The 23,398-nt window shown below is 45.2% G+C and overlaps 1 protein-coding gene across 2 annotated transcripts; it reads left to right on the forward strand.

The window, feature by feature from the left end:
• The first annotated feature begins 52 nt into the window (after nt 1-52).
• prlh2r (prolactin releasing hormone 2 receptor) lies at nt 53-22,469 on the forward strand. Of its 2 annotated transcripts, none has more exons than XM_048975714.1 (2): nt 53-107; nt 21,225-22,469. In XM_048975714.1, exon 2 carries the CDS (start codon nt 21,256-21,258, stop codon nt 22,402-22,404), a length of 1,149 nt encoding a protein of 382 aa, XP_048831671.1. In that variant the 5' UTR covers nt 53-107; nt 21,225-21,255; the 3' UTR covers nt 22,405-22,469. The 2 variants fall into 2 exon arrangements, with proteins under 2 accessions (XP_048831671.1, XP_048831670.1); XM_048975713.1 differs by lacking the exon at nt 53-107 and adding an exon at nt 2,882-3,027.
• Nucleotides 22,470-23,398: the final 929 nt, after the last annotated feature.

Below are 23,398 nucleotides of genomic sequence, written 5' to 3' on the forward strand. Positions count from 1 at the left end.
AGGGCGATTTCTTTTTATCCATGCATCCACATTTCCCGTTTTTCCCAAAAAGATGCTTTCCGAAGTCAGATTTTGAGCGTTTGAAGTCAGCCACCGATATCGTTCAGGTAGATGATGTCTTTCAACTTTATCGTTTCGTAATGTATACATGAGTTTCTTGTCAAAATGTAAAATGTTGTTTTTGTTATAGACTTTCTTTAAATCTTGACAAATTAATATATGTTTCTAAGAAAGTGTTTGTGGGTTTTGAAAGGGCTTACATTTGGGATGATACAGTCATTTTGTGACTGTTTTTATATACTTGAAAACACCATAGCCTACTTGGAAAAGTATGACGAAATGTACTATGTCTTCGGATTCTCAAGTTTGGAAACTAACAAAGCAACTAAATTACCAAACATTTTCTCATCAGCTTAGTGATTTCAGTATAGTTTCTAATATTTGCAAATGCTAGTGTGGTTGCTTGAAATGACCCGTAAATAAGAACAAAGACAAAATCATGTACGTGAAATGTGTTAATAACGTTAAACAATTGTAATTGAGTATCGGAAATGCATTGATTCGGTTCACGATGCGCACGTTCTCTCCATGTCCTTAGGGCAACACATAAGGAACAAGTGAAAATACAGATTATAGCAGCGATTCATTCGTGTTGTGATGAAAGATGAAGTGCGTAATTCATGTGACACTTATCGCGCTAGATTCAATACTCTGTGATAATAGGATTTTTCATAATGGGATTCAGATAATCACTTAGGATCTAGGGTTTATTGAAATACTGGGTTAAACTGAGAGGTTGTTTGCATACAGAGGTACAGGTTACATGCAGATTTTGATGGTCTTTTGTGACTGAAAAGGTGCCCTGCCATGCGATTTCTTTAGTTCACCATACTAAGATACCTATAGATTAAATATTAAGGCCATACTGATCTCCAGGATTAAGGCATTATAACTTTTGACTGTTCCCAATGTCTCATGTCACATTCATTATTTGCAAGAAGACTTAATCATTTTTGTCTCCATGGAGAGGACACTGAAGGCTCTCCCAAACCAGCTGATTCCTCTTAGCCTTCTCAAAACCATAATCAAAATCAATCCCAAGACCCCAGATCTCGCTTTGCAGGAGGTCGTGTGCTTCTCCTGGATTAGCTGTAATCGTTGTCCACAGCTCGAAGAATCTCGAAAACCGTCTGCTGCAATGTGCATTTACCACTGATGCCATTTTATTGATTTATGTACAGCTTGAGGTCTTTGACAACCTGGGCACAGGTTGGGCAGGTAGATGAATGATGAAGCAGCAAATCAGTTCTGCTCAGTAACTTTTATAGCTAAAGAAATAATTGTATGTTTAATACACCGGGAACATTTTTCAGTGCCGTCTTTATAAAATATTTAGGGTCGGCCGCCCTGAACACTTTAAGGAATCTCTGGATTAATGTATGCTATGCATGATTCGGTGCCATTTCTGTATATTTCTGTGCATTAAACAGTTATCTTGAGAGATCGCTAGACATGTGGGAATTAATTCTCGTTCAAAATATTCACAACTTCCTCCCATTCAGAAATAGTGAATAATTCAGTTTCTCATAGGTTGGCATGATGCATAGCACTGCTGCCAGCTCAGTGGTGGGGGGGGGGAGTGAAGAGTATCACACACCTTTTCTGATCCAAACGTCATCGAGTGACGCAACAGGCTTGGGGGACAGTGTTCTCCCCCCTCCCTTCCCCAATCCACCCACAGACCTTTAGCTGCCCATCTGACATAGACGTCATCATATATTGATGAGGATGATAAGACCGAGACCTCGGATTGTAGGATAAGTTTCTCACATTTTCCAGTTCTTACTTGACATTTAAAAGCCTGGCTTCCATTAATGCGGAGTAGGGTATATCTGGGATGTTCTATTAGTGCTGCAAGGGCTGACCATTGTGAGGATAATAGGGGAAAAATACATACATGCTGACCCTCTGATGAATTTCGTCAGCAGAATCCATGATGTTGAAATGTACGTTTTCAGCTGCCACAATCATCCTTCAATTACTACTTTTCTCTAAGGCATGACCCCTGCCTTTCACGTTCCCCAGCCACAGTCCACTCCACCCCCCCAAACCCCCTACTGTTGCCCCCCAGAAGGAAAACAGTTCATCTGTAGCTTTCCAACTGCATTTAACATTGGGCTGATTGCTGGTTCTGCAACCATCCCTCTTACAAAGCGCGCCACAAGTGTTACCTTGAGCCAACAATAATGAAGTGTTAACCGTATCAACAGAATGGGATTTGAGATATCAGTTAAGTCTGCAGTTTCCCTGTCAGGGTCAGGTCCTGTTGTTCCCAGTCTTTCCTGTCCTTTCCCCGTTTGGCCAGCAGGCGTCGCTGGCTGTCCTGTCCCTCCTGTCAGCCTTTGTGTTTTCCCCTGCAAATTCCTTTGTCACGTGTTCAAATCCCACCTCCTCCGTTTTTTGTAGATTTTGTTCCCTTGTGTTTCAGTTGTATCAGTTTTCTAGTCCCTGTGTTTTGATTTGTATTCGGTTTTGGTTTGTTGCCTTTGTGCCCTTGATTGAGTTTTTACCTGTCAGTTTTCCCCATTGTTAGATTCTGTTTCCTAGTTTGCGTTTCATGTTCTAGTTTATTAGTTTCACCTGTTGCCTGTTTTACTAGTCCTTGTTAGTCTCATTACCCCTTAGCATTTAAGTCCCTGCCTCAGTTCAGTTCCCCAGTGGTTCATTGTATGATGTTTGTTGCTGATGCTGAATGATGATGAATGTTCTGTTATTTGTAGCCAGCCCGTCCGCCCGCCCGCCCGCCACTTGTTTCCCTGCCCCATTTGTAGTTATTCTTTGTTTATCCCTTTTTTGCTTTTGACCCCTCGTGGTCCTTTTTGTTTCTGTAGTGTCCCTAGTGTTTTCAGTTTAATAAACCCCTGTTTCCCTGCAAGCCACAAGTGGGTCGTCCACCTCCCTGCCTGCGCCATGCCTTGCCATCGCCCCAAGTCTGCCCTGGTCAATGACATCCCCTTATTAAAGCCGGTGAGTGCTTCTGACAAAGACAGAAATTCAGGAAAAGTGCCCATCATCTAGCCATTAAAACCAAAACCAGGGGACATCACTTCTGTGGACTGACGAGGCTTTCAGGCTGATAATATTCAGGTATCTTTCCTGCTGAAGGCAGCACTCAAACTGGTGAGACCGCAGGCGGAAATGACACCAACAACGAAACAAAATGCATCTGTTACAAGTGTGACAAGTGCTGCTGCTTGGCCCTAATCCATGTGTTTGTTTTTACTAAAAAGTGGGGTCTTCGTATTTTGGATCATTTCTGTTGTGCTTCTCAGCGTGTCCTTGGTTCGGAAAGCTAGCCAAATGGTTTCTTTCACCAAATCATGTGACTTTCGAACAGTTGTTAGGCCTCGAATGCCCCATTCTACAATATTCATTCATTTTGGATTCCTTACTCATATTCATTTTGGATTCCTTACTCACATGTATAAACTATTTATATTTATTTACCTCATTGCGCCATTAATTTCTTTTACTGAGTACTCTGATAGTGCTTTGTTGTTGGGAGTTTTGAACATAGGAATTGTGATGGGAATATTTATTTCTTTTCACATGAGATGTGTTGGCTAGCTGTACCGCTTTTTTTAGTATATAATGGTTTGTTGAACTACTGAGCGCTACTCAATCATGTCATGAGCCTGAAGCCCTGAATTAAGGGCTGATTTATTTAGGCTGGATGTTTTAACGACCATAGTCTCAGTTTTAGAATTTCATACACGACAACAGACCAGGGCTGTTTCAAAACCTTCATAATGTTAGTCATCACAACTTCAGAGAAAGTGAAAATTCAACATGATGTTTGCAAAGTGAAATCTAATATTGTTTGAAAAACAGAATATTGTTAAAGCACTATTTTGACACCTAAGCTCAGTTTCATACTGTAAATGCTATGGGAAATTTAGAACCATCAGATCACCTAAAACCCACATCTGTGGATTGCCTAAGGAAACACACAGATATAAAAATGTACTAAATCCACAGATATACTAAAAATATACTAGTTTCAGGGGTTGTAAATGACCCCACAACCCTGAAAAAGTGAGGAGGATGGCTCTACCCATTCAGTCATTTGAGGGTCATACTTATTCACAACAATCATATTACTTCAGATCCAGAGAGAATGATCTTGACTGGGAAAATAGCCTTTTTACATAAACAAACACATTTTACAAAATTCTGCAGACCTAAAATTACCGTGCTTTGCTTCCACAGTTCAAAAGCAGGTGTTTTGGTGTCTCCAAATTGCTGGTATGTGTGTGTAATACACTGGCGTCTCTTCCTGGGGGTTTTTTCGTATGTGGATTACTCTAGCTGGATGTAATTGTTGACGATTTGGCATGATCCTGGATCTGTCGGTTTTTTCAAAACTCTTGCTGGATGTGTTGTCATAGTAGCACATCCAGATCCTCAAATCTGAGGCCTGCACTACGAAGCGTGATTACTGGCTTATCGGGGTAACTTGTCAAATTTAAGGTAGTCTTGGCAAAATGTAAGTGAACGAATATGAAGTCAATTTAAACTGTGGTACCTTAAATCCGACAGTTACCCCAAAAGCCAGTAACCTCACTTCGTAGTACAGGCCGCTGCTCGGAGCAGGCTTGTTCTACGTAAACAAAGATTAGCTCACACACTTAAGCAGTGTCCTTGCCTGGAAATCCGTTTTGTCATGGCCTCGCCATTCATGAATGAGAGACCAACTGATATCGGTGCGCAAATTATAAGAGAATTTTATATAAAGAGGGTTTTTTTGTGCGATCGGCCAGATCCTTCATTGCTCCCGGAGGAAATTCTTTTTGAAAGATACTGCTGTAGCTGAGGGGGAATATTGTACCTCAAAGATTTATTAACACCTCAGATAACTACTTAAACTAGGCGAAGTATATATATATATATTCAGTGGTTAGCACTGTTGCCTCACACCTCTGGGACCCAGGTTCGAGTCTCCGCCTGGGTCACGTGTGCAGAGTTTGCATGTTCTCCCCATGTCGTCGTGGGGTTTCCTCCGGGTACTCCGGTTTCCCCCCACAGTCCAAAAACATGCTGAGGCTAATTGGAGTTGCTAAATTGCCCGTAGGAATGCATGTGTGAGTGGATGGTATGTGAGTGTGCCCTGCGATGGGCTGGCCCCCCATCCTGGGTTGTTCCCTGCCTCGTGTCCATTGCTTCTGGGATAGGCTACGGACCCCCCGCGACCCAGTAGGATAAGCGGTTTGGGAAATGGATGGATGGATAGACAAATATCTACCAGTTTGAAGTATATTCTTGTCTTGTACTTCACTTTAACCTGTCCCCATGTTCTCATTGTGCTTATGTCTGATCTGGAATTATGACATATTAAATAATAATTAATCTGACACATAGGAAATTAAATACAATGTAATTAAGTACAATGAACACTATTCCGCGTTTTAATTTGTCGGCCACTTTTTGCCAGCTGTCTTTTCTGCTTTGGGCTGTTTTCGCTGTGTTACAGTACCCCTTGTGTAAATTAGTTCTTGAAATCCTGCATATCCTTCTAATACGAGATCCTGCTCCGCTTGTGTGAAAAGGTGTGCCCTTTGTTTCATCATTTTGTTGCAGTCTATCAAAGACTTGCTGATCATGTTTTCTAGACTCGATATATATGGGCTTTTCAAGCAGCGCGGCCGTGTGCAATCATCTCAGATGAATGGATCCAGCTAAGCTACTCTACTACACAGCTGCGTTTGAAAAACCGACTTACCCCGGATGAGTTTCACTGGCATTAACTCATCCAGGATGAGGCATCTGATCTCGGATGATTTAAGTGATGTAAAAAAAATACCCCCACCGTGCGAGCTGTGACGGACTGGCACCTCTTCCTGTGAGCGCTGTGACGGACTGGCACCTCTTCCTGTGAGCGCTGTGACGGACTGGCATCTCTTCCGGTGCGCGCTGTGACGGACTGGCACCTCTTCCTGTGAGCGCTGTGACGGACTGGCACCTCTTCCTGTGAGCGCTGTGACGGACTGGCACCTCTTCCTGTGAGCGCTGTGACGGACTGGCACCTCTTCCGGTGCGCGCTGTGACGGACTGGCACCTCTTCCTGTGCGCGCTGTGACGGACTGGCACCTCTTCCTGTGAGCGCTGTGACGGACTGGCACCTCTTCCGGTGAGCGCTGTGACGGACTGGCACCTCTTCCGGTGCGCGCTGTGACGGACTGGCACCTCTTCCTGTGAGCGCTGTGACGGACTGGCACCTCTTCCTGTGCGCGCTGTGACGGACTGGCACCTCTTCCGGTGAGCGCTGTGACGGACTGGCACCTCTTCCTGTGAGCGCTGTGACGGACTGGCACCTCTTCCTGTGAGCGCTGTGACGGACTGGCACCTCTTCCTGTGAGCGCTGTGACGGACTGGCACCTCTTCCTGTGAGCGCTGTGACGGACTGGCACCTCTTCCTGTGAGCGCTGTGACGGACTGGCACCTCTTCCGGTGCGCGCTGTGACGGACTGGCACCTCTTCCTGTGCGCGCTGTGACGGACTGGCACCTCTTCCTGTGAGCGCTGTGACGGACTGGCACCTCTTCCGGTGAGCGCTGTGACGGACTGGCACCTCTTCCGGTGAGCGCTGTGACGGACTGACACCTCTTCCGGTGCGCGCTGTGACGGACTGGCACCTCTTCCTGTGAGCGCTGTGACGGACTGGCACCTCTTCCTGTGCGCGCTGTGACGGACTGGCACCTCTTCCGGTGAGCGCTGTGACGGACTGGCACCTCTTCCTGTGAGCGCTGTGACGGACTGGCACCTCTTCCTGTGAGCGCTGTGACGGACTGGCACCTCTTCTGTGACATGCATTCTGTAACTCTTCATTGCTCATGGGAAATGAGAGGATAGACAGTCCTGCGTTTTTAAGTTTTTTTTCCATCCCATGCTTCCCAAAAGCCTTTGATGCTAACAAGAAGTCCGGTGATTTCCCAGTGCTCAATTTTGTTGCTTTTACTGTTATAGCATCAACAGAACTTTTTTTCTTTTATGTTATTACTCACAAAAGCAAAGCATGTATATTTGGTTTAGAGGAAGTAGGGAGTGTGGAGTTCTCAGTGCCAGTCTCACTCCAGAGGACAGTAAGGATATGTGTGATCACACCTGACTGTGCTTGAGTGGATATGCGGAGATGAACTCGCAACACTCTGCACTCAGCACAATACTCCTCAGCCGAGCACTACCCTGATGAGTCTGACTCTGTCTGACATAGCTTTGCTTTATCTCTATTCTCTCCTCTGCGTCTTGCCCAAATAAAGTGTTCGTAAGTGTCAGCCAACTATGCAAAGGGGATGAGAGGGTCTGCAAGAAAAGAAAAATATCATTGAGCATTTCTTTACTGATTTCAGACGACATTCAGTTCCATGTGCTGTGCTGGCATAGCATGAGGTAGCTGCCAAATGCTAGCCAATGCCAAAAGTGAAATTTTTGAGGAAAATGGAGCTATTGTATGTTATTAACTGCTGTTTTGAATTTTATTTTGAGTCTGCCACAAACAATTTTGAACATTTTGAAGTCCTACCTGAGAAGGATCGGTCGCCCTAGGATATGATTACCTTGCAAATGGAGGGGAACTGAATTTCACATATTGTGGTTTTATGTGAATTCCCCCCTGAGGAAATCACAAGAACTGAATCAAAACTAAACCTTTACTCTTCTTTCCATATGGTAATGCACATACTGCATTTACATTCCTTTTTCTGCATGAAAATAAAATCTAGCTTTTTTTCCTGCAGGATGCAGGGCCTAATGTTATGTTTCATGATTGATGCAGTCACTATACACCTTATTCACAAAAATTGGTTACAAGCACCGGCATTTGAATGCAAAATAAAAACTGCCAGGTACATTCAAAAATGTTATTAGTGTCATAGAATATGCTTACCATTAACAGAGCTTTACAATTTTTAAAATTGGGAATCTTTAAAAAAAAAGTAGAAAAAAATTAAAATGACATTACAGTGGTACCTTGGTTTGCACGCATAATATGGAAGTAAATTAATGACAAAAGTCGTTGATGAAAAAAAACACGTTGAATTACACTTATCAAATAAAAAAGCATTGCATTATAGATGCTTTGAATTTTTGGGGACTGTAATTTAATATCTGTATACATTTAAACATTTCAACTGAAAACATTTCAATTGTTCCAAAATTCAGTTCCAAAACATACGTATTTTAAAGTGCATGTTTATAATTCAACCACATAAATTCAGTTAATTTAATTTCGCCTCAAAATAAATTTGAAAAGAAGAAATTCAGTTGAAATAATTTCATGTGTTTTATTCGCATCTTTATTATTCAAGCAGTAATATTCAGTCGTCTTATTTGCGCTTTACAATATTCAGTCCCGTTATTTTCGCTGTTTCAAATACGCTGCCAGAATTTCAGTGGTTTAAAATACGGTCCGAAATTCAACCCTCTACTTCCGGGACCAGCAAGATGACTAATAGACTGCAGATAGAGTTCGTCTAACTGCTGTCCAAAATGGAGCAAGCGGGAAATACAAATACTGATTGACTTGGCAGCAGATTTTTGTTGATTGTGTTATTTATGTTTCTTGTCGTTTACTAGTCAATCCGATAACTTATTGCGCCCCCAAGTAATAGGTTTTTATGTAAGTAATTCGCTAGCTGCATTAATTATCACCAAACTTATCTTGCTTAACGTAAGATGCTTGCGGGCACCTACAAGGTCCGCTAGCTTGCAAGCTGGCCAGCTACTGTAGGTAGTTGGGATGGGATAGTACTCGACTTGGAGACTAACAGGTCCGCGATGTCTGCGATGACACCAGAAGGGACCTTAAAAGGACTTTTTGAAAGTATGATATGCCTAATTAATTAAGGAAAATACGGTAAAGATGAAACTGCATCCGACTGGGCTGGGCCGTGAAATACCGCGTCGTGTTTATGAACATTCATATCGCCATCAGTGTATAGTTGTCAGGATTCGCGGGTGCGGATGGGTAGGCAGGCAGGGAAGAATGAAATAGGTAGCCGAAAGTCGGGGAAAACTGGGGATTTATTAAGGGGGAGACCAGGACATCGGAACGCTACTAACATCAATGACGGACTAAAGGCAGGGCAAGACGTGGACTGATATAGAACAAAGACAGGGCAAATCAACAGGATACAGTTGGGCATGGTTAGGGAAGCACACGTGGATAATCAGGGGGGCGTGGCACACACGAGGATCGGACGAGCCCGGCATGACAATAATGTCGTACTAAACATTTGTTTTCTTACGTAATTAATAGTTATAATGCATTATTTATACAAATTCCATCAAGGTATGAGTCAGTTGCTGGCGCCCATATCAAACCAGTCACACGCGCCATATCTATTAGTAATAAAATTTGGTCATCAATCAGAAAACCTTGAAACCACCTGTCATATTTTATTGTTTTCTACATATGGATTTCATAATATAGGCATGGTGAAAATCTCTGAAAATATTGTGATATTTTTTATGGCATATGCCCAGCCCTACTCAAACCTATTCACTAAGAACAAGTCGAAGAACAGTCCTGCCTACACCCATTCCTTGCTTAACCTTCCCCAAACCCCTTCACCTTCCCGTCAGCCCCTCTCCCGCCTCCTCTCATCCCTCCCACACACTCTCCCCTGGATGGGCGCACGCCCACAGAAAATATCCCTCCCAGCAACATGTGTAACACTATTCCTAAACACACTACAATACTTTCGGTGGTTTTTGTGTTACGCTATATAAAAACAAAGTTTATTTTTGTATGATTTTTAATTTTTATTTTGTATGATAGGACCTGAACTAGCATTGCAGTAATGCAAACCTTGTAAAGGTTTATTAGTTTGAAGCTGTGAATAGCCTGTTTCATTAGCTGTATATAGTAAATGATGGTGATATGATCATACGTGGTCACCCCATTCGTCCTTGCTCTTGCTGAACAGTCACAGTGGATATCTCCCTGAATGTCAGGTTTCGTTGGATTAGTTGAAGCAGTTCAGTGACAGCCTGTGTTATGTTTTGCGGGGTGGTTACTATGCTGGAAATTGCATTCCTGCGAGCAGACAAAGTCCAAGTATAAACAAACAAATTTATTTTTGTATAGCACATTATCACAACATTACATCGTCTCAAAGCGCTTTACAGCATCCCCACCCAGAGCCCCCAGTGAGTAAGCCATAGGCGACAGTGGCAAGGAAAAACTCCCTAGAAGGAAGAAACCTTGAGAGGGACCAGACTCAAAGGGGGAGTCCAACCTCCAGGGGCCGGCAGGGAGAGTCAAACTGGAGAGATGGCTAAGTGCCGAGTCATACTGTCCAAATCATAAAATTTGAGACACAACCGGGGAGCAGGGGGAAGATGACAAGCCGGTGCCGACACTCCCTCCAATCGCCGGGCAACCAGAAGTAAGGCAGCGGGTCATACATGGAAGCAGGGACGGATTATGGGTTGTGTGGGCCCCTGGGCAAAACGTTCGCGAGAGCCCCACCAGCACCACCACCACAATTCAAGGGCCCTTGGCAGCCAAACACCCTCCCTATAGGGTCAGGGGTCCTTGTAGGCAGAGGATCAAAGAATGTAGGCCCTCTAAAATAGACAAACGAAAATACATTGTTGATAAGCATTGCAAATTGTTTTGGGCTAGGGGCCCCACGGGCCCCCTGCACCCCAAGGGCCCCTGGGCAGCGGCCCCGCTGGCCCGGTCCGTAATCCGTCCCTGCATGGAAGATGACACAGGCAGTGTCATCAAGCCCAGTCAGATGCCGTTTCATCTTCACCGTATTTTCCTTAATTAATTAGGCATATCATACTTTCAAAAAGTCCTTTTAAGGTCCCTTCTGGTGTCATCGCCGATATCGCGGACCTGTTAGTCTCCAAGTCGAGTACTATCCCATCCCAACTACCTACAGTAGCTGGCCAGCTTGCAAGCTAGCGGACCTTGTAGGTGCCCGCAGGCATCTTACGTTAAGCAAGATAAGTTTGGTGATAATTAATGCAGCTAGCGAATTACTTACATAAAAACCTATTACTTGGGGCGCAATAAGTTATCGGATTGACTAGTAAACGACAAGAAACATAAATAACACAATCAACAAAAATCTGCTGCCAAGTCAATCAGTACTTGTATTTCCCGCTTGCTCCATTTTGGACAGCAGTTAGACGAACTCTATCTGCAGTCTATTAGTCATCCTGCTGGTCCCGGATGTAAAGGGTTGAATTTCGGACTGTATTTTAAACCACTGAAATTCTGGCAGCGTATTTGAAACAGCGAAAATAACGGGACTGAATATTGTAAAGCGCAAATAAGGCGACTGAATATTACTGCTTGAATAATAAAGATGCGAATAAAACACATGGAATAATTTCAATTGAATTTCTTCTTTTCAAATTTATTTTGAGGCGAAATTAAATTAACTGAATTCATGTGGTTGAATTATAAACATGCACTTTAAAATACGTATGTTTTGGAACTGAATTTTGGAAGCCGAATATTTTTGTACTGAATATTTAAGCAGTGAAATTACAATTGAAATGTTTTCAGTTGAAATGTTTAAATGTATACAGATATTAAATTACAGTCCCCAAAAATTCAAAGCATCTATAATGCAATGCTTTTTTATTTGATAAGTGTAATTCAACGTGTTTTTTTTCATCAACGACTTTTGTCATTAATTTACTTCCATAGCATAATTCGTTCCAGAATGAAAGTGAATTTCCCCATAAGAAATAATAGAAACTCGATTCATTCCACAACCCAAAAATATTCATATAAAAATGATTAATACAAAATATATAAAACAAATTAACCTGCACTTTATCTTTGAAAAGAATCGTGGATGGTGTGAGGGAGATGAGAGAGAGAGAAGAGGAGGAGGGTTATTTTGTAGGACGACTTTCGCTATGACGGAATCACTGCTATCTGTAGGCTCACTGGAATCTTTTTCTTTTTTGTGCGACTTTAACAAGGAACCTATCGAATGACAACCGCTTTTGCCTCCATTTTGATTTCGCGGAAATGTGGACATTGCATTGTCATTAAACAGATTCATCGCTCGCGCTGCTACACCCTTATTCAGGTGGTGCTTTTCTACTAAATTTTGACTATACGTGTGAAGCATGCCGACTAAGACCAAACATGGGAAATGATTACCCACAATCCCGCAGTGTGAGAGAGAGAAGAACCATCAGCTTAGTTGTGATCACGTGACGCTCGGCAGACAAATCATATGCGTGATATTCGCCGTGCATGACCTCGTTTTATTGTAGTTTCTTTTCACGTTGTAATAATATTAACTGAATTTTGAGATATTTAGAGGAATAATAGCCAAACGTCTATGTTTAAGGTATCAGTTAAAAGTAACACAAAGGTTTCCTTTGGTTATTTTTGATTTCTCTCCGTCATGAGGCATGGTGATTGCTGAATTTGATAACTTGGAGCTTTTGACTATATTTAACTTTTCCAAGTCTCAGTTCTGGGTTTTCTTGAAATTGTTACTGCATTCATTTAATTTATTAGATAATTTGGACGTATATGTTTTATATCCATCCATCCATCCATCCATCATCTCCCGCTTAATCCGGAGTCGGGTCGCGGGGGCAGCAGCCTCAGCAGGGAGACCCAGACTTCCCTCTCCCCGGCCACTTCGTCCAGCTCCTCTGGGGGGACCCCGAGGCGTTCCCAGGCCAGCCGAGAGACATAGTCTCTCCAGCGTGTCCTGGGTCTTCCCCGGGGTCTCCTCCCAGTGGGACATGCCCGGAATACCTCCCCAGGGAGGTGTCCCGGAGGCATCCTGATCAGATGCCCGAGCTACCTCATCTGGCTCCTCTCGATGCGGAGGAGCAGCGGCTCTACTCTGAGTCCCTCCCGAATGACTGAGCTCCTCACCCTATCTCTAAGGGAGAGCCCAGCCACCCTGCGGAGGAAACTCATTTCGGCCGCTTGTACCCGCGATCTCGTTCTTTCGGTCACTACCCAAAGCTCATGACCATAGATGAGGGTAGGAACGTAGATCGACTGGTAAATCGAGAGCTTCGCCTTTTGGCTCAGCTCTCTCTTCACCATGACAGACCGATGCAGCGCCCGCATGACTGCTGACGCCGCACCGATCCGCCTGTCGATCTCCCGCTCCATCGTTCCCCCACTTGTGAACAAGATCCCGAGATACTTAAACTCCTCCACTTGGGGGAGGACCCTATCCCCAACCCGGAGAGAGCACTCTACCCTTTTCCGGCTGAGAACCATGGTCTCAGATTTGGAGGTGCTGATTCTCATCCCAGCCGCTTCGCACTCGGCTGCGAACTGCTCCAGTGAGAGCTGAAGGTCACGGCTCGATGAGGCCAACAGAACCACATCATCCGCAAAAAGCAGAGACCTAATCCTGAGGTCACCGAACCGGACGCCCTCAACGCCCTGGCTGCGCCTAGAAATTCTGTCCATAAAACCTATGAACAGAATCGGTGACAAAGGGCAGCCCTGACGGAGTCCAACCCTCACCGGAAACGAGTCCGACTTATTGCCGCCCATGCGGACCAAATTCTGGCACCGGTCATACAGGGACCGAACCGCCCTTAAAAGGGAGCCCGGTACCCCATACTCCCGGAGCACTCCCCACAGGACCCCACGAGGGACACGGTCGAATGCCTTTTCCAGGTCCACAAAACACATGTAGACTGGTCGGGCAAACTCCCATGAACCCTCCAGAACCCTGCTGAGAGTATAGAGCTGGTCCACTGTTCCACGGCCAGGGCGAAAACCACACTGCTCCTCCTGAATCCGAGGTTCGACAATCCGGCGGACCCTCCTTTCCAGGACCCCCGAATAGACCTTACCAGGGAGGCTGAGGAGTGTGATCCCCCTGTAGTTGGAGCACACCCTCCGGTCCCCCTTCTTAAACAGGGGGACCACCACCCCGGTCTGCCAGTCCAGAGGTACTGCCCCCGATGTCCACGCGATGCTGCAGATGCGTGTCAACCAGGACAGCCCCGCAGCATCCAGAGCCTTGAGGAACTCTGGGCGAATCTCGTCCACCCCCGGGGCCCGGCCACCGAGGAGCTTTTTGACCACCTCAGCGACCTCCACCCCCGAGATAGGCGAGTCCACCCCCAAGTCCCCACACTCTGCTTCCATATTGGAAGGCGTGTCGGTGGGATTGAGGAGGTCTTCGAAGTACTCCCTCCACCGACCCAAAACGTCCCGAGCTGAGGTCAGCAGCGCACCATCCCCACCATAAATAGTGTTGATGCTGCACCGCTTTCCCGCCCGGAGCCGCCGGATGGTGGACCAGAATTTCCTCGAAGCCGTCCGGAAGTCGTTCTCCATGGCCTCACCAAACTCCTCCCACACCCGAGTTTTTGCCTCAGCGACCGCCAAAGCCGCATTCCGCTTGGCCTGCCGGTAGCCGTCAGCTGCGTCTGGAGTCCCACAGGCCAGAAAGGCCCGATAAGGCCTTCTTCAGCTTGACGGCATCCCTTACCACCGGTGTCCACCAGCGGGTTCGGGGATTACCGCCGCGACAGGCACCGACCACCTTACGGCCGCAGCTCCGGTCAGCCGCCTCCACAATGGAGGCACGGAACATGGCCCATTCGGACTCAATGTCCCCCGCCTCCCCCGGGATATGGGAGAAGTTCTGCTGGAGGTAGGAGTTGAAACTCCCCCTGACAGGGGATTCCGCCACACGTTCCCAGCAGACCCTCACTATACGCTTGGGCCTGCCAGGCCTGGCCGGCTTCCTCCCCCACCAGCGGAGCCAACCCACCACCAGGTAGTGATCGGTTGACAGCTCCGCCCCTCTCTACACCCGAGTGTCGAAAACATGCGGCCGCAAGTCCGACGACACGACTACAAAGTCGATCATCGAACTGCGGCCTAGGGTGTCCTGGTACCAAGTGCACATATGGACACCCTTATGCTTGAACATGGTGTTCATTATGGACAGTCCGTGACGAGCACAGAAGTCCAATAACAAAACACCGCTCGGGTTCAGATCGGGGGGGCCGTTCCTCCCAATCACGCCCCTCCAGGTCTCACTGTCGCTGCCCACGTGAGCATTGAAGTACCCCAGCAGAACAAGGGAGTCCCCAGGAGGAGCGCTCTCCAACACCCCTTCCAAGGACTCCAAAAAGGATGGGTATTCCGAACTGCTGTTTGGCGCATAAGCGCAAACAACAGTCAGGACCCGTCCCCCCACCCGAAGGCGGAGGGAGGCTACCCTCTCGTCCACTGTGGTAAACCCCAATGTACAGGCGCCCAGCCTGGGGGCAATAAGTATGCCCACGCCCGCTCGGCGCCTCTCCCCGCGGGCAACTCCAGAGTGGAAAAGGGTCCAACCCCCCTCAAGGAGACTGGTTCCAGAGTCCAAGCCGTGCGTCGAGGTGAGTCCGACTATATCTAGCCGGAACTTCACAACCTCGTGCACCAGCTCAGGCTCTTTCCCCATCAGAGAGGTAACATTCCATGTCCCTAGAGCTAGCTTCTGCAGCCGAGGATCGGACCGCCAAGGTCCCCGCCTTTGGCCGCCGCCCAGATCACCTCGCACCCGACCCCTATGGCCCCTCCCATGGGTGGTGAGCCCATTGGAGGGGGGACCCACGTGCCTTGTTCGGGCTGCGCCCGACCAGGCCCCATGGGTGTAGGCCTGGCCGCCAGGCGCTCGCCATCGAGCCCCACCCCCAGGCCTGGCTCCAGGGGGGGGCCCCGGTGACCCACGTCCGGGCAAGGGAAACCGTGAATCCAAAATTTTTCTCATCATAAGGGGTTTTTGAGCCGTACTTCGTCTGGTTCCTCACCCAGGACCTGTTTGCCTTGGGTGACCCTACCAGGGGCATAAAGCCCCAGACAACATAGCTCCTGGGATCATTGTAACACGCAAACCCCTCCACCACGATAAGGTGTCGGCTCCAGGAGGGGATGTTGAAAAAATATTATTCATGGAGCATTGAAATGTTTTGCTACTTGAGGATAATTAATTTGGGACAAAGACAATGAAGTTCAGTCAATCAAATCAATCTGAATCAAGACCGCCCTGTGCTTCCTAAGAGCTTTTATTGCATAAAAAGAACAGTGTTTTATTCAGAAAAAGCCCATCTGTATCCTGTGATGCTTTTGTGTTGTTCAAACTAGCTGGCCATTCATCTTTATTTAGCATTTTGAGCTGGCAAATAGATTCCTCCCACAGCTCAGAGGCATTTAGCTTGGCGAATCAGTGACTAATGAATTGCCTAGCATGTGTCAGTGTCCAGCCACGAGCTGCTGTACTGTTCACAATATGCTACCCCTTCTGTCCCGAGGACAGATATCACACGTCATTCTGAAATCTTCATCAATATGCCTCTACAATAAAAGCACCGTGCATTTTAAGTGTTTGGAAAAGTTTTATTCTACTGCTTGCTATACATTTATGAGTAGAGCTAAAAGTATGAAAATTTTATTGCATGACTATAGTGACCAAAATTATCACATACATCATTATGAAATGTACATCAATATGCTTCTAGTATAAAATGACATTTTATGTATTTGGGAATGTTTTATTCTACTGCTTGGCATATATTTATGAGTAGAAATGAAACTGCTGTGTGTTTTATATATCGTTTCTCATATTTCTTGATTTTTAATGTGTGGATGTACAAAAGGTTTAATTCTTTTAGATCTGAAAAGAACCGATTCATGCAAATGTATGTGCTTTTCTCTCCGACTGAAATTCGTGCCAATACATGTGATTTGGCACTGTATTGGACTTGGCTCCTAATATATAAATTGCTTTAGAACAGACTTATTACAGTAATTTAAGGTCTGCAGAATGCTGAAAATGTTCAAAAAGCACTAATACACAAACTTAAATCATTTCAGCAAGTATTGTATTGAAAACTGCAAACAGAAGTAGCAGCACTATGCATTTTTGTTTGCATAAACGTTAAAATAATAACATAGCCAATACCGTATATCAATATATGAAAAACATGAAATGTACGTTAACATTAAAAAATCTCCGGAGAAGCTGCCACTGACACAAACCCACATTAGATGCTGAGCTTGGGCACCTGGGTCTGGGAGACTTTTGCTATGCTAGACGGTATTAATCGTGAGTTTTTCAAACCGCAGTAATGAATCGTGGTTATAATGATAAAAATAAAAATTTGAAACTAGTATTAAAGTTGTCGGGAACTTTACCCTGAAACTGGTTACCATGACATTCCTATTTATGTGATGGGTTTAACGTTAAATATTCCCAATAATGGCTGGAAATGGTTTTGTAGACTTATGTGTCATGTAAGATCGGGAGAGATTGAGATCCAATCCCACACAAGTCCCTACACATTCCACCTCAGCACTCGGGTTCGTTTGCAGGTTCCCGAGACCCGTTGCCATATTGAAGTGTGTCTTAAAGCAGAAAGGGCTAAGGGGGAGTGGTCCATTATGCCCCGTGAAGCAAGTCAGCAGCGATGAAGGCTCACGCAACTGTACTACCACTTCAATATCCCACAATGCTTTGCACACAGGGAATAAAACAGCCCGAAAAAATTATTGAGGATGATGTATTGCCATATAAATGTAAGAACACAATTACACATAATGTTAGTTAGTATTAAATTAATACTACTGAATGTTTAAACACACACATGTTATGAATGTTACATTTCTGACAATAATAGGCATTATACCAATATTCATTATAATACAGCTGAAAATTACATTATTTATAGTGTCCACAGAGGGTTCTCTATTATCTGTGGTTTCAGTTGTCTTGGACCTGTCACCTGCAGATACAGGACGAGTACTTTGTGTGTGAGACACTACAAACTTTCGTGACATATGTTGACGTAAGACTCAAAGTTTGCAAGTGTATGTGAAGAGTCCAAGTGCGTGGGAATTCCTTGAAAGCAGTGGGACACACCTGAAAACTGAAGAGGTAAATAAAGGATACACTACTATTAACTATCATTTGTGTTAGTTGTGTTTGGGATTGTCCCTCACATTAGCCTGGACTATGTAATCATTCATTAATACAACTTTGCGCAGTTTAATTGAAACTTCTTTGGAGGCATGCAGGACCCCTATTTAGCCGGCAGACTTCCTTATGTTCGATGTAAACCTGAGTTGTCACTCATACGGTGTATCGTAGTCTATATTCTTTGCCAAAAATCGCTACCATGCATTATTTGCCAAAATATGGATAGAGTGTACATTAAGCACACTTGGCTTATTTGAGGGACGGCACACCCTTGGATACTTGCACTAAGCTCAGGAATGCCCCTGCCAAGTGGTACTGCGTGAGTGTGGACTTGGTGGGGCAAATGAGACAAAGCGTGAGGCTTGGACAAAAGACAGATGCAATACTCCATTTTATTTTAGTTTAGTTTATTTTATTCTAAGACAGACTCAAAGAAAGTTGTCATGTAGTAGTCTTCTTGCATTACATTTCATTAAAGAAATTCCTAAGCTGATATGACGATTAAAAATCACGCCTTGTTACCCCTCCGAGTGCAAGAATAATCCTGCGAACTAAATGAATGATGACTCAGTGCTTCACAGGACCACAATGCCTCCTTGCAGGCAGACCTCAGCCCGTACTTGTATTGTCCATGATTAGCTTAATATGTTATTTATGGATCCCACAGAGATAGACAGCTCCAAGAGAGAGCAGAGATCTGTTCAGAGGATAAGTGCCTATTCACGACAATTATCCAGCATCCTTGAAACAAACAAAAGATATGAGTGACTCATTTTGGGGAAATAGTTGTACTATTTTTATTATTATTATTAGGATGCTATTATTTTATGATGCTAGCATACTAATTAAAGTATCATGTAAACGATGCCCTACAACTACACTCATTTTATATGTGAAGACCCAACTGCTCTTCAGAATCAGTAATAATATACCATATATATATTTTTATTTTCAGAATAATGTATTAAATGCAGGGTGCACCCCCAGAAAATACATCACTCTGTAACAGGGCACTCACACACGTGCTCAAACACAGGGTGAAACAGACCCGGGTGGTTCTGGTGCGAGGATGAGGCATGGTGTAGGTAGAAAGGTGGACATGTGCTGACATCGACATAAGGTACTTTATGTATCAGTAAATAAAATAAATTTGTGCTATAAATATATTGTTTGCAAGGTTTAACAAGCACTAGGATGCCGTAGCTGTGGAGCGCTAATGAGTAATGAACTAATGTAAGTAGTTTCTCCCCTTAGACACATTTGTTCACATTAGCATATGGCTAATCAAACATTTAAGCCTGTGTTGATAGAAAATCATTATAGGCAGAGAATCAGGCCGGAAAGGTTAATAGTCTTATTAGCAGGACATGGGGGCGGTCAGACTGACGGATGCGTTGTTTTGGTCAAAGCTTTGACACGACCTTAGTAAAGCTTTAGCGATGTACAGTACATCACACGAGTGACTGACTCATTGGTTCAGCACTTTGGTCGTTCACTTTTGAGGTGGCGGAAGGAGAATGTATCACCATTGTTTCTGTACCGAGTCCAATTCAAGTGTCTATTAATAAAGGACTGTTACAGTGCTGCATGGAGTCACCACTTTGGCAGCAAAGTGGACGATCTGTGGGTCATAAGATTCCTTTTTGTCCCCTTTTGCTGTCATAATTCTGCAGTTTTTTTTTCACGTTTTTTTATTAAACTATAAAACTTAGAGAGAATGAACCAGACTTGTCACCAAGGTTACCATCCACGATCGTTAGTAATCATATTTCTAAACGCCATCCTTCTTGCAAGACTCGCATTTTAATAACTGGCTCTTTGGTATTCTCGTTTTACAACACGATGGCAGTTCCAGTTGCGGTGTTTAGAGCCCAAGGGTTCCTGTTTGGCCTTCTGTGAGTGTAGCGCCACTTACTGGCAGGGATAGGGAGGTGCAATGACTCTGCAGGGTAATTAGTTAACTGAGGATGTGTGAAATTATTAGTAGTGTCCTTCGTCTTAGGTGTAGGTGTCATGGAGGTACCCCCTCAAAATAGGGCGGCCTGGATGCCATCACACATAATTGAGTTCGCCGCACACTTTTCAGCAGTCATGTCTCAAGTTGTCAACCAGTCTTCAGAGTCGAGTGGAGGCAGAGAAAGAGGGGGACAGGACAGTTTCTCAGACTGCGACTCCGCTTTCATTACGGCGGGGGAAAAAAAACAAAATCGATAAATACATTTTAAAAATCAATCCCCTGAAAACATTTGCTGAACACACACTGCTCACCTCCAAATGTTTCGCTGCTATTTTTAACATCGCCGACATGCACTGTAGAAACCGATGGACCCGTGTGGACACGGGGGAGGCTTTTATGTCCCCTGAAAGAAATCTATGGCACCTTTCTGCATGATAAAGACAGCAAGAATGAACTCGATGAACGACTGCACAACAAAACATTAGCCTCCCGCAAAAGCATGAGGACAACTGAACTGTTTACAAAGTGAACGATGGCTTTGGATCGGCATTTGGCTCGACTGTTTTGAAGTCATTCAAATATGGACAGTTTTTATACATTCATTTTAAATAAATGGGACATTCAGTTGTAAATTTGTAAAAAAAAAATGGGGCCAGAGGAGATGCTTGGCAATATTACATTTAGTATTATAATAATACAATACTGTTGTTTGATTTATATTCCTGTTTGATCCTGGTATTTTATATGTGAACCTTAAATCTTTTGATTCACTCCAGCGCTCCATGACTAAAGTTGACATTTAGCCAAGCCAAGTTATCGCCTGCATCTGCTGTAATACTGGCATGGCCTATGGTTTCAGTGACTTTATTTGTGTCTCTGATTTGGGTTATGGATATTTTAATGGAGTTGATAGCAGTGGCCTTTCGCAGATGCTTAAATCCATTTGTAACAAATGTATTAATTTCTTAAGTGTGAGCTTGCACAGCTGAATTAATGGAATATCTCAGTTTTTGTGTTTTTCTCCCATTATAAACGTGCATAAGGAATGGTTTAATGGCTGCAGGTTTATATATAACCATTTAGTTGAACCCTTAAGATCATGGATATCTGTAAAACGTTTGTGCATCCACAGCAGTTGATTTAGTGATTCTTTTTAGTGATTTTAGCAACAAAACCCTTTATACTCGGTAGAGTTCACTTTCTCTCCTGATGTACAATTAGATGTGTAGATTACGGGATCTTTATAATAACTGTCTTTTTCTTATTGTTTTACAGGAGTTATTGCTTCCCATCTGTGCCTGCAGGAATGCCTTCTGTTATGATGGATAAGAGGTTCTTTCCAAATGGATCCTGGGAAAACATCTCCACCGCGCCCTCGATTTCCTCCTCTTCATCTTTCACAGGCCTGGACCTTCTCTTTGACCTGAAGCCGCTCTTCATCCCTCTGTATGCCATGCTGGTGATCGTGGCCTGCTGCGGCAATCTTCTGCTGCTCCTCCTCATCGTTTTTAACAAGAAGCTCCACAGCACCACCAACTTCCTGATCGGCAACCTGGCGCTTGCCGACCTGGTCATGTGTCTCTTCTGCGTGCCCCTGACGGCCGCCTACGCCTTCGACCTCCGGGGCTGGGTCTTTGGCCGCCTCATGTGTCACTTCGTCACCCTCATGCAGGTTGCCACTGTCTTCGTGGCCGTGCTCTCGCTCACCGCCATCGCTGTGGACCGCTACGTCGTGGTGGCGTACCCCATCCGGCGCAGACTGGGCCGCCGCTTCTGCTGGAGCCTGGTGGTCGGCATTTGGGTCTGCGCCCTGGCCCTCTCCGTCCCGACCGGCCTACACACGGGCTATCTTGACCTGAGCGAAGCGGGTCACCACATGGCCATCTGTGAGGAATTCTGGCAGGGCCAGGAGCGGGGCCGACTGATCTACTCCTGCGCTGTCCTGCTGCTCTCCTACTTCGTGCCGCTGGCGGCCGTGTCCGTCTCCTACTGTGCCATCTCCCACCACCTGCGGCGCCGGAGCATGCCCGGAGCAGTGGCGGCCTCCAGCCGTGAGAAGTGGGGCCGCAAAAAACGCAAAACGTTCCAGCTGCTGCTAGTGTCGGTGCTCTGCTTCGCCTTTTCCTGGCTCCCCCTGCAGGTGGTAAACCTCATCCGTGACTTGGATCCCGACTTCTCCATTCTTGGGAAGAACCACATCAATGTGATTCAGGTCTCCTGCCACCTGCTGGCTATGAGCTCAGCCTGCTACAACCCTTTCATCTATGCCTCCCTCCACGACAAGTTTCGGTCCTACCTGGGACGCCATCTCTTCCCTCCGCGCAGGCTAAGGCAGGGTCGGAGCAGCTTCACTCCTTCTCACCGCATCCAGCGTCTCCACACTTCTTCCACGCTGGCTGATTTTCCCATGGTGGTGGAAAAACTACCATTGGAGGCTCGTTCCTCTTTCAACTGAGGCATCATTCTGCGATAAAATTTTAGAAAAACAAGGTTTTGGGGGTGTGGTCTAAGGATTGTAGCTTCAGGGGTGTGTCTTTAAGGGGTGTGGCTTCATATTGTCAGTGCCATGTTTTGGGGGGGGTGTATCCTTAAGGGGTGTGGCTTCAGGGGTATGGCTTAAGACGTAAAATCAGTGCACACATAGTTGGCCTGTAATGTCCACCGAGTGTTACTGTACAGGGAGAAGACGTGAGAGATCGGTCATCACCGTTTGGATGGGGTAACTAAGCTTTTCTGCTCTTTCACCTGTCAGTGTTGCTCTGTAGAGGCTACAATTATCTTTAAATAAAAAACACCAAGGTCTGAAGAGGGTGGAAATCAGCCTTTTGAAATTACAGTGTTGCAAGACGTTAAATGACAAAAACATTCAAAAGACCTGACAAACTATCATCTTTCCCCCAATAGGTTTAATAGAAGTTACTGAGCCGTGAAACACAGGGAGGAAATCTTAAAAGAAATGTAGCATGTAGCTGCTTTTCTATATAATGTGCTGCGGCAAAAGTTAGCAGCCGCTAAACGCCATAAGCCTCTGCCTTCAGGCAGATGATGAATGGTGCCTTATTAGCAATGAATGGAAGTACATGTTAAAGGTATATGTCAAGAGCGAGGAAGACAGTCAAAAGCAGATGCAGTGGGTAATAGGTGGGATCCATCTGAGGAGGTCTAATATGTCCCAACACATTCATACAGAATGTATTACATTAATGCAACCATGAAGAAAAGTCAAGGAGCTGTGTTCTGGATACTTAGGGGTGATGTGTCACAGACACGTGGATGGGGGGGGGGTGGCTTAGGGTGTCTGAAAGTGGCCCCTATTTGAGGTTGTAAGTGCTCCTTTTTGATAACTGACGATCATACAAAATTAACTGAGTCAGCAAAACATACTGAAATACCAACAGGAACTCCCCCAGCACCCCTGGTCAGCAAAATGTACCCCTCCACAACTAACC

This window comes from Brienomyrus brachyistius, chromosome 14 (genome assembly GCF_023856365.1).
Source record: "Brienomyrus brachyistius isolate T26 chromosome 14, BBRACH_0.4, whole genome shotgun sequence".
NCBI classification, from domain to species: domain Eukaryota; kingdom Metazoa; phylum Chordata; class Actinopteri; order Osteoglossiformes; family Mormyridae; genus Brienomyrus; species Brienomyrus brachyistius.

Excerpts from the sequence above, each read along its gene's own strand:
- prlh2r (XM_048975714.1), top strand. The coding sequence starts at position 21,256 with ATGCCTTCTGTTATGATGGATAAGAGGTTCTTTCCAAATGGATCCTGG.